This window comes from Parasteatoda tepidariorum, chromosome 2 (genome assembly GCF_982258835.1).
Source record: "Parasteatoda tepidariorum strain Cologne lab strain chromosome 2, Ptep-v5.0, whole genome shotgun sequence".
Taxonomy (NCBI): Eukaryota; Metazoa; Arthropoda; class Arachnida; order Araneae; family Theridiidae; genus Parasteatoda; species Parasteatoda tepidariorum.
This window is the reverse complement of record NC_141756.1, coordinates 56,699,346-56,712,081: the sequence shown is the minus strand read 5'-3', so window position 1 is coordinate 56,712,081 and position 12,736 is coordinate 56,699,346. Positions and strand designations below refer to the sequence as shown.

The window sequence follows — 12,736 nt, the reverse complement described above, 5'->3', positions numbered from 1 at the left end:
ATTCCCAGTTTTTAAGTAAATGCTGACCACTTACGAATTAAATACTGGCCTCTGCTTAAATTGTGATATTGTACGAATAAAATTCACATCAATTAAGTGATTATTAAATAAAATAGAGTATGACTTAAATTATATTAAACCACTATATCATTTCTATAACAATATAATGTCTCTATATTAAAACATCAAAATGGCCACAGTTGATTTAGTTGTTCAACTCAAGGCTACATCTTGTTCGGCTGTGCAAATTCGAGTATTATTTATTATTAAACTTGAATGAAAAATATCACGCGGGCGCTTTACAGGCAGCAGGAATGCAATTACAGAGTTGAAATTCGGTATGCTGAAAAGACCATATTTGTTTATGAACCTAACACAGAAAATTTCTTCGAAATTCCGATTTGTTCGAAAGTTATTGCCATTTAAAGTGCATTTTTTCTGCATTTTTTCACACTTTCCTTTTTTTGTTTTCTGTTAAATTTTGCATACTTCACAAATTCTAAAACACTCAGAAACTTACAATTGCGAATTTATGTAGGAAAAAGTGCAGGGAGTATGATGGAATAGAAAAAATTATGACTTGACAGTTAGTTCGAAAATTATTAACTGTTAAACATTTATTGAGATCTGTCTGTATCCTGCGAAAATGCCACTAAGAAGTCAAAATTTAAAGTGCTGAAAGAGTTATTTTTATTTGTGTGAATTAACGTGAATTTTGGTTCCAAATTCCAATTCGTTCGAAAGTAATGGCTTTTTCGTGCTCTTTTTTTGGATTATTTGCTTTAAATATATTAATTTATTCATATTTGAGAATCCTCTCGAGATCTTTATTTTTTTTTAATTAATAAGCTCATACTAGAGTAAAGTCGATCAAAAGTAGCAAAGAAAAAGAAAGATAGTGGGTGGAAGATGAGAGAAAGATTAAATGTTGCAAGATAAATATATTATAGTGAAATTATTGAAAATAATAATAATAAAAACTTAAGAAAACCGTTACGGTTTCCATAAAGACCGTTTTCTACTTGAATTAAATACTGGCAAGTGACGTCAGCGTGTTTGTCAATGCTGAACGCTTTCTCACGGTACTAATTTATTTTATTTTATAACCAGAGTTGAACAGCCGACAAACTTATGTGTTTAAGACTATCAAATTTCAACTCCGTATTCTTGTGAATTTGAAGTCATCCTAGAAGACAAGGGAAAATCTGGATAGAGCATTGGGACAAAGTAGCCTTTCTTTCATCGAACTAACCCGCATCTGTGTTAGATGGACATGAAAGCCACGACTACTACATCGCACTGTTAGTTCAACGCAAGAGAATTCAAACCTATGATTTGTCTACCACAGAGGATATTATCCGTCAAAACTGTGGTTGATGATAGCCGGCAGCAGAATTTCTATCAACCAGCCATCGCTCGGATTCGAATCTGTGTCACCTCATTGAGAGGCGAATGTTTCATCTCCTGAGTCACTGCGGCTGTCACTATACTAATTGAAATATATGAAAGTAAGTAATATGCTGAAAAGAAAAATACAGGAAGGGATTGTACCACATTATTTAGAAGAAAGAGACAAATTGCGCCATCCTATTATTAACAAAAGTGATAATTAATTCATTTTGGTAAAAAGTTCGAATTGAAATCAGCGAATAATCGATATACTAAAGAGCAAAGTTGATAGAAAAAAAGTATATATTCGTTAAAGGGGACCATAAAAAAATTGCCTTATTGAGGAACTTAAATACCGATAACTAGTCGCTAATCGCTGAAAGCAATTTTGATATATATATATATATATATATATATATATATATATATATATATATATATATATATATATATATATATATATATATATATATATATATATATGTGTGTGTGTGTGTGTGTCTGGAAGTGAAATATCTGGGAGTATATTTGCTAGTATCTTGACAACACAACCAGACAAGAGCACCGATTTGGATCGCGTTTTTTTCTGAAGTTTGTAAATCTTTATGAGGTGGTTTAATGTAAATCTTTGGGTGTTTGGGGTAAAAATTATGAAAAAAATAGGGTGCTAAAAATCCAATGATGAAAAAAATTAAAATTTAAACAATGATAAAAACGTGAGCTGTCATTTAAACCGTATTTTGACAAAATATTTCTAAATTTCTAAAAAATGGAAAAAGGAGAAACCACTATAAAAAAATTTAAAAATCCTTGACCTTGATAAACTCATAGTTTAAGTGCAGAAGTAAAACATGCTACAAACAAATATGCCATCTAACATAAGGTATCGGAAATATATTATATTTCACTGTGGTAATGTTAAACATTAATTTGCTTATTCTCTTTCGTCAATACAGCATTTCATTTTCAAGGCTTTTATGCTTATTAAATTCGAATGCGTTTAATACTATTAAAATAACAAGTTAATACCAACCATTAATAATAAAAATTAATTATTCGTGTCTTTCCTGATCACGAATTTTAAAATTTTAAACTTTATATTACTATCTTTTAAATGAAAATATCATAAACTTAAAAAAAAAACTTTATCTATCGGTTATTAGTAAAATTGACACAAATTCGCCAACAAGACATTTACGCAGGTGAGTGGATGCCGATAATACGCTTATGTATATCGAATATAACAATATCGTGAATATTATACAAAGCGATAATTATTGAATACAATAATATTGTGAATGTTGCTACATTTTATTGGAAAATTTCAAAGCTTACATGCGGGAGAGTAAGCATGATAACGAAAAACTGCGAAATCTCCCAAATAATTTCAAATCCATCGTATATGTATACTGTCTAAAACATTAGGGTTCACGTTTTTGCAAAGTAATAGTGCATGTCAGTGTTTTAGTGCATATTTTTGATATACTTTTTCAGTATTTGGCTAATGATGTGAGATTTAAGCATTTTTTCGAACTCTCATTAAATTGAATGAGAAAAACGCACATTCATTTATTTTAACTCTCATTTGAAAGTCAACTTTAGCTACATTTAAAATTTTGTTCCTAATTATTATTGGGCCTGAAAACCTTTTCAGCTAGCAAGTTAAGTTAAAATACCATTTTAGTGCATAAGTCGGAGTAAAGAATTTTAAGAATATAGCAAAGAATAATTTATTTCCTTAACAGCGTATATGTAGGATTTGCAAAATAAATACTTTAAATTCAGCCTTACTACGTAACCCTTCTTCTTCTTATGTGGGATAAAATATTTATTCGGTATTCAGATAGTTTGACATTCAGAATAAACAGAAATGCAACGAAATAGTCTTATCACTTGTATCAGGCTCAAAAATTGATATCATTTGTGATCTAAGAATCAGCGTCGATGGAATGAAATGAATAATTATGAATGTAATAATATAAACTTAATATAATAATGCAATATAAAATTCAAATAATTAATGCAATAATATATTAAGATAATTATTTGAGGTTTTTTGTTGAAATATTTCCAGATAAAATCCAACATTGATGGCACCGGAATCTAAATGTATGCAGAATATTGCTGAACTATAAATTCTCTTACGTCAATCTGAAGTCTCAAGGTCAATGCAAAATTAATTGAGCTAATAAAGCGCTAACTGAAAATTTCATTAATTCAATACTTATTATGAAGTCTAATGCTTGCTAACTTTTTGTTTACTTTTTTGCGCGTTTTTAAAACGGAAGTTTCTTGTTATTCTTGATATAATCTGTTCCTGATAAAACAAATAAAATGCGAATAAGAAAACGGATCAGTTTGAGTAGCATTCGATCTAATATGTTCAGATTTTCACGTACTAAGATTCAATTTTAATGGCATGAAATTCTAGCTTTGAAAATACCAATTAATTAGTGTAGACAATATTCTGAGTTAAGAAAGCAGAGAAAATACAAAGAAACGTACTTTCTCTGAATAAATACACGTTTTATTCGACGAATTTGGGTGACTGACACCTAAAACATATTAGATAACTACAATCTTAACGGAGAAGACAAAAAAAACCTGGTTGAATTACCGTAATGTAAGATAAAAGATATTGCAGTTTCTGGTAAAAAAAAAAAGCAATTCTGGTTAATGAAACCGTAATTAATGGCATTTGAACCATTCATTTGGTAATTTTTTACATTCATATGGTAACGGTTTAACGAAAATTCTGGCTTTCAAACTTTCAAAAAATAGTTCCTATTACTGCAAAATTAGCAAAGAAATACAAAATATAAACGAAAATTTAACAGAATAAATAGTTTTTATACCATATTCTAGGTATAATGATAAAATTTACCAAATTTCACCACAATTTCCAAATTTTTCACTTATTACGTATTATGAAACGATATTTTATTATTAATTCAGTCAAAATCATTACCACAACACTTCGACAAAAATTATCTAGATTTTTTGTGTTCCCATAGAGGTAAATTCAGGTAGTTTTGACCATATTTTTACACCAGTAAGTCAAATATGGTTTCAATAGTTTGGTATAGAAAGCGGTCGAAAGCTTGGACGCATATTTATTGTCTGCATATTTAACCATATCTCAATAACTTTTGAAGGGAAATTTTTGAACACAACAATAAAATTCGTTTATCTACTACAACTCCATGTAAAAAAAAATTAAGAATTATTTATTATTTCTTGCTGTTTTGTTCAATAATAGTTTAAAAAAATATATGATTTGTACGATATGAAAATGTTTTTATAATTTTAAAGAATGCAAATTTAAATACCAAAATACAAAATTTAAACGAAATCGGAATCTTTTTTGAAAAAAAAATCTCATTTGATTTAACGCTTAAAAATACATCAGGAACAATGTCCGACTTGCTTGCCAAGAAAAAAACTCAATTCTTCCCCTCAAATCAGCTCCATTATCTCGAAAAAGGAGGGAAGCACAATAGAGGAGAGTTGGGGAGTTTCCAGGTAACATTAGCATGTAATAATATAACATAGCTTCCTATGAACAAAACAATCTTGGGATTTTTTCCGATAAAAAAGTTTAATTTTACTGGACTATAAATGAAAAGATTTAAAGCAATAAACGGAATTGGAAACAAATATTGTTTTACTTAAGAATTACTATTGCATGTTGTTCAATGATATAGTAGGTATAATACCTTTCCTTACAGCATTCAAATCATATTTGTCAGTCAAAAACGACTAATGATTTAATATTGATGGTGATAAAATGTAAACATGTTTTATAAACAGACATCCCAAACATAAAGTAAAAATAATGCTCTTCCCAACGTAATAATATCAATGAGTTCAAATTTCTAATTATACTTGATCTTATTTTTTGTTGTCAAGGCATCAAGAATGCGTCTGTTCAGTCGAGTTGCTGTTATTATAGAAATTTGTACGTTGTAATACGCAAACAATTAGTACACTTGGTAGCGTCACGTAGATTATAGAATAGAGATGTTACAACAGATTTAGTTAATAAGCAAGCCGATAAAGAGTCGGTTGAAATCAAATGCAGAACGTATAAAAATTAATTAGATATTACAGAATACGCAATAAAGTCCCTTTTTTTATAAATAAAATACACCGTAAACTAGCTAACATTGCACCTGTTATTTCTTAAATATTTGAGAAGAAACACAGAATCGCCTAAAGTTTAATTTGTGTATAACAATGACTAATACTAAATCAGCGAGAAAATTCATTACTCAAATGTCCATTATGAATTGTCCAAGTGAAATTTTTGAACGATTTTTAGGATCGATCCTAAAAATTATTCGAAAAAATCGTTCATTTTTTTAAGGTTAAGTGCCTTCAAAACAAAAACTTAAAAGGAATTTTAAAAAATTAAAACAGTCTACCTCAACGTATTTGTACAACCGATAAATGAACAACGCTCATAAGGAGTGGACGTCAACATACAAGAAACTGATATTGTTTTGTTGATTGCAAGAGAAATTATCTTTTTACACGCGTATTTGTAATCTCTGGCCAAATACGTTGAAATTCATCACATTCACCAAACTTCATTGGCAATTTAGATATAGTTATATATAGCAGTTATAAATCTGTTCCTTATAATTAGTAATAGTTATTTGAATTTCTTTTCTTTTTATTTGGCATTTAAAAAGTAATCAGAAAATAATATGTTTTTCAATTTACGTGACAACTCTTTATTTTATTTCCTTTCATTGCCCAGGTAAGAAAAAAACATTTACTGCTTATTTCACAAGTTTTTTTTTGGACAAGTTGATAGTTTTTTATGTCAGTCTAAAGAATAACGTAACTATAAAAACCCTGCTTTGAAGGAAATAAGTAGGATGGGAAAACGATTTTTGAATCTTTTCACTTTTTCGACATTTGATTTACCACATGTCACTTTTTCATGAGGAAGAAAGCACTAAATGTTCAGGAGAAAAAGAAAAACACAGAAAGAACTTTTCAAACTGACAATACGCATGCGCAAACATCATTTTTAGCAAGACATGAGCAACTAAATTTGAAAACGATTTGGAATGTCAAAAAAAGATGTTTAAGCTTTTCGTGCTCTTACCTGTTACTTCGAAATTCGGAACAAACGTATTATAGGATTTATGAACTCCAACAGGTGACTTTAGCAGTGAAAGCAACTGGTTATGCTCAACATTCTGAGTAAGATGAGATAAAAATCTGTCCATTTCTTGTCCCGCCATCTATGGAGTTGAAGAGAAAACATTTTAAGTCCAAAAGAAAACTGTCATTTTATTATATTTGATTTCACATGTATTCATATTGATAAAAAGTAAAATAAATAGTATTTTATCTCTGTTTTTTCACTTATTTAAAGAAACAATGGCATATCATAAGTTTATTTTCTATATATTTAATAAAATTATTTTTTTGTATATTGGAATTCATATTTGGGCTCACATAAACATAGTGTACAAAAAAAGTGCTGAACTGATTTTAAAATTTTATACTACTTTATTCTTGTAACTGAGAATGAAATAAAACATGAAACTCATATGCCAATAAGAGTTAGTTAATAAATGTAATGGTTTAAACATTTGTGAAATAAATTTATTGAAACAGTTAGCAGTTAATCGAATTCATTCTTATACTTTGAAATGTCGTTTTAAAAGTATTAAAAATACTTCTATAACGATTTTCTTAGTATCGTAATAACTGTAGTTTAAATATATTAAATCACTGTTACACAGTTATCAGTCTCATCTTTTAATCAAAAGTTGCTGCTAGATAAAAATGCAATTTATTTTCGTAAGTTTTCTTATTGTAAGTTAGGTGAGTGGAGTTTTGTAAGTTGTTTTAAGTGAAAGTTGTAGATACATAATGTATAAAATTCAATTTATAGTTTAAAGATGTTTATTCAAATATTTAAGATGCATTTGTTTGAATAATTTCATAATTTCATCTACACCATGCTTTACTTCTTTTTATTTTTAAAAGAAATCACTTCTACTGATATTGGTAGTAGAATTTGTATTTTTATTTAATCATTAATAAAAGATATTCACCGGCTGCATTGAAAAATAAATCATGATCAAATAAAGGTTAAGAATATAACATGTTACGGGAGTTTACCGAAACATGTAGCGGAACGAAAAATCTGATATAACGTAATTTTTGTAGTAATAATGATCATAAAATCATTAAATCAGTCTAATGTTACTGTAAAAAGTATGGTATAATATTTAACAGTAAAAATGGATTTTACGGATGTTGCATCAATGCCGGTACTTTATATCATAATTTGATCCGGAATTTTTTACAGTGCGGTTTTTGAAAATCTGCCTCACGTGAACCGCGTATCCGGGACTGAGAAAAATTTGTGGTATTTTTTTTTTAAAATTTCTAGCTTGTTTTAAAAAAAGAGTAATAATTTTTTGTGACTTATTAACAGTTATAATATATAATCAGGGGAGCTTTTTCTTTGGGAAAATGATTTGCATTAAAACAAGCTAAATAGTTATATTTTGTTACTACCAATCGTTTTTTCAATCCTGGATATGACTCGTGGTGGTAAGAGAGTAATAGTATTTTTCTTTTACCTCTTCATCATCATGAGAGGTATCGCCATCTTCATCGTCATGAAGCATGTAAGTTGGGCCAGGTTTTTTTGTATCGTATCGCATGTCCCGAGTAAATGTTGGCATTCCTTTTGCTGTTGGGAAAATGGCATAAAGCTGATCTTCTAAATAATCATTCTCAATCACATCTGTTGGAAAATTGTAAAGTATGTCAATATCTGTAAATTTTTTCAGTATAGTAAAATATTTATGAAGTGTAAAATACGTTCATAAAATGTGTTTTTAATACTCTAAAAATTTTTGGCACACAAAAACCCGTTTAAAAAAGTGTTTTTAAATTTTGAAAAATATTTTTGCTTCGATATGCTTATTGTAAAATCTTCAGAGTAACTGTTATAAGTTATTAGCGTATAGATCACAAGAAATAAATTAAATATGTTTCTGGGAAATAATACCTTTAAAATTACATTGTAGTAATTTCTCATTTATTCGATTTAATGTTCATTTTCTTAAAGAAAAATAGACAGCAAACACGCAAAAACATTCGCTCAAATAGAAAAATTTCGTTTTAAAAACTTTTTCTTAAAAAAATTAATACGTCTTCTTATTATAAACTTAAGCTCTAAAATCTGAATTTTTAACCTCATTAAAGCTATAAGTAATTTTTTTAGCCACCGCGAAAAGGTATAAGTTTGTTGCATAGACAATTTCCCACTGAGTTTTTGCTTAAAAGGTGTGCACATTTCCTTATAGTAGTTAATATAAAATTACTCATTTTAGTTAGATAAATTTGATTATAGTAAATATTTCTCATAAAATAATTGAATTCAAACTAATGTACTGAGAATTAACATCGAATTGAATTTAATATAAGTTGATTCATCTATAGTAATTTTTATTTATTCCTTTGATTTGCAATATATTATTAATGAAACATTTTATCATGCCTAAGACAAATTTAATAATAAAATGTTCTGAAACTTTAAAAAAATTATCAAATTGAAGATATTTTAATAAAAACTACTCAAATGTATTTAATTTTAAGGGAATAATATAGAATCAATAAATGAGTGTAAATAAAGCTTACCACTTAAATTATTATTATCTGTTGATTCTGGTTCAAAATTAAGATTCTTGACTCGCTCTTGTCTCGCTGGATCACCTTTAGCAAATCGAGTCAGATCATCATCCATAAATTTAGTCCTGTGTTTTGCATTCCAACGGAAATTCACATCTTCATTATCTTCTCCTCTAATTCTTCCGAAAGTTGGGATTTCTTCATCGGCGTTATACCCCGACTTTTGCGCCGACGGATTTTCTTGATCACTGCTAATCTTCACAATCGGATGTGTGTCTTGATCCTGGGAATTGTAATGATCAGTAAGTTGCACCACTCTCTTCTTGTCAAAGGGATCAAGAAGCTCGTCCTCTGGAAATTCATTATCTTCTATCGGTAAAAACTCAATACTGCCTTCTCTCAGTGCTTCCTTTTGATTAAGACCTGATGGAAAGTCTGATTTGATTTGCATCTAAAATAAATGAAAACCAGCCATTTGTTTCAGCATTAAAATATGAGAATATAAAATAAGTGACAATAAAATGTGTTACTTTAAGTAGTCCAGACTTTCTTTTCTTTATGATAGAAGTTATTAGATATATTTGTAGAAGAGAAAAAATATTCGATAAATAATTGACTTTTCTTAATTTTTTTTAAAGAATTACTGGTATTTTCAAAGATATTTATAAATGAATATTACAATTTTGTTTTTCAATCTAAAGATTGTAATTAAAAAACTATATTCGCATTATTTTTTAAGTATGGATTTCACTTAATGAAAGATAACTGAAATATTTCGGTTATTTTTCGTCCTCTAGTAATACATGAAAATAACCTATTTCTAATCACCTATTTTTAAAATTATGTTTATAATAATATAACATTTTTAAAAATAATTACTGGCATTTTCAAAGATATCTATCACTATAAATGGGTATTGTAATTTTGTTTTCAAATTCAAGGATTGTAATTAAAAGAATATATTCGCATTATTTTTAAATTCAATCTTTATTATTTTACTTAATGACAGATAACTGAAATATTCCTGTTATTTTTCCTCCTCTAGTAATACATGAAAATAACCTATTTCTAATCACCTATTCTTAAAATTAAGCTTATACAAATGTAACTTTTTTTAAAAGAATTACTGGTATTTTCAAGGATATCTATCACTATAAATGGGTATTGCAATTTTGAGATGCTAACACAGAAAAAAGAAATGCTAAAAGAAATGAAAAAAGAAATGCTAGCACACTAAGTTTTACTGCATAGTTATAATTTTATCTTAAGCAAATTTATTAAAATATCTAAGATTTCTAAACGAAATTTAAAACAATTCAATCCATTAAATTTTTTATTTTTTATTATTTACAAGTAAAATAACAACGATTTCCGTTTAATATTTTAATCAAAAATATAAATAAATCAGATAAATGTCATGTTTATAGCCTGCGATAGAGTGATCACTTAATACCGATTATTTAAATTTTGACAAACGCAAGTAAGAAAAACATGCATTCAGTTTCATATTACATGACGCCGGGAAATAGGATGCACCAATCAGGGTAATAGCGAAAAAATGTTCATTAATTTTCATTAATTAAGTAAACTTCTTATTATTTTTTTAATAATTTACTATCGATAAATATACAGCGTGGAATTAACAGAAGGTGTTTTAAGACTCATAAATAATAAACTACTATATCAAAAACAATGAATCTTTGACGTGAAAAATGCAGAATATTTTGGAGAATATTAAAAAATGAGGTTTAATATTACAGTTATTGTGAAAATGGTAAATAAAAGTTAAAATTGAATTCAAAATTAAAAGATGAATTGGTTTATTTAACGGAAAAGAGCATAATTTTAATGATTTTCAATTTTTTTAGTTTTTTTGAAATTTAGGGCCAAAGTCGGTAATTGTGAAAAGGGGGAATTGTAAACATCAGTATTTTTTTATTTTTAAATCAGCTGAGCTAAAGTCTCACGCTAACTTCATTTCGTTAAACAAAAGTTTGATGAGCATTTTAGTTAAGCCTTTTGAAAGAATTATATCTATTCTTTTTTAAAAAAAAGAAACCTGCAGTTTCTGTTGAACAAATTATTAGTTAATTACGAAAAAAAAGGATTATTGGTTAAAAAATAACATCTAAAATATAAAACTCGGTTATTACTGAATGATAATTAATGGATGAGCCATTTTCATTGTAGAATTGTCATATTGATCTCACTTTAAACTTTCTTATGTTATTAAATTTCCAAGTTCACAACGACCCTCACAATTGCAAATAAACGACACAACTCAATTAACACTCAATTGTGGGAATTTTGAACAGCACTCACAGTTTCCCTAATACAGTAAGTACATATTTTTCGGTATATGGTGATTACCAATCTATAAAAAACGTTATTTAATTCAGGTGAAGAGTTTATATCCACGTAACATTTTCTAAGTTTTAGTATGGTTTGAAGAAAGATGAATTATGAATTCATATTTTTGGTAGTAGAATTGTGAATGTGGATAAATATGGAGAGCATAGAATATCCTTTGTTCTCAAATACTCACCTCTACAGTTCTAGATTGTTTAATGTCTTTACCAATGGAATTTACAATTATAATAAAATTTTAGACAATCTGTGGTATTGAGAATTCCTATTATTAAATTCTTGAAGAAATCATTAAAAATATAAGCATATAGTTCAAAATATATCGAATTTTAAATTACTATACAAAATAACATAACGCGAACGAATGTAATGAATTGAAACATAAGCTAAAAACCTTTTTAAGTACATAACTGTAGTTGTCGTAAAACAATTAGGTAAAATTGACAAAATAACAATTGTTTAAAAAAAATAAACGTATTGCTAAAAATGTGCTTGTCGTAAATAAATTTCAACGAGATTAAAATATGGGTTGCTAATAAACAAACAAACAAAATATGAATAAACAAATATGAAAAACTATAACAGTGAAAAAATAAATGTGACTACACGCTTTGTTATAAATTTTATTTTACCTCATCATTAGAAATGGTGACAACTGTACACCAAAATTTTTACAGCAAAAAATTAGCCACTTTAAGCCTAAACAAGTTCAAAATTTGTTGAAATATTCTCATTTTTTATAGAAAATATTCAAATTTTTTATTAATTTACTTTCAAAATTTAAAAACAAATGTGTTGCAAATTCACAATTTTGTTTATCATAACGTGAAATTTATAATTTATGGTGTAAATTTATGTAAATAAAGACATAAATTTTTTATGCTATGGATCAACAGCGCTTTACAAATTATTTGCACAACTGTTGTGTAAATTGTATTTGTTTCTCATTTTCCGTTTTGCACGCATTCCCAAAATTTTAAATTGAAAAGATAAAACGTGACAGTAAAAATTTTAAGAGTTTTTTTGAAGGAAAGCATAAAATTGGCAATACAAACTAGCTGATTTATTGCATTTTTTTAAATATAAAGGTAATTTTTCACTTATTCAGTAGGAAACATTCATATTATTTACACAGAAATACAAACGAGTATTTCTCAGAATTTTGTTTAAATATATGTAATTAAATTTTGAACGAGTTGAATGTGAAGAGCTTCTAGTATGTATTATCTTTCAGGCATCAATTGAAAAAGAGAAAAAAACTTCAGGAATAAAAAGAGTCATCTATGGTGTCAGAGTGATTTAAAATAACAAA

At 27.5% G+C, this 12,736-nt stretch overlaps 1 protein-coding gene across 1 annotated transcript in view; it reads right to left on the bottom strand.

The window, feature by feature from the left end:
* IA-2 (tyrosine phosphatase IA-2) overlaps positions 1-12,736 on the bottom strand; it is a 357,746-nt gene that overhangs the window by 188,899 nt on the left and 156,111 nt on the right. Inside the window, exons 6-8 of the mRNA XM_087157386.1 lie at positions 9,067-9,508; positions 8,001-8,167; positions 6,506-6,644 (exon numbers count right to left, since the gene is read on the bottom strand). Of these exons, the coding sequence (XP_087013512.1) occupies positions 6,506-6,644; positions 8,001-8,167; positions 9,067-9,508 (748 nt within the window). The remainder of the gene's footprint in view (positions 1-6,505; positions 6,645-8,000; positions 8,168-9,066; positions 9,509-12,736) is intronic.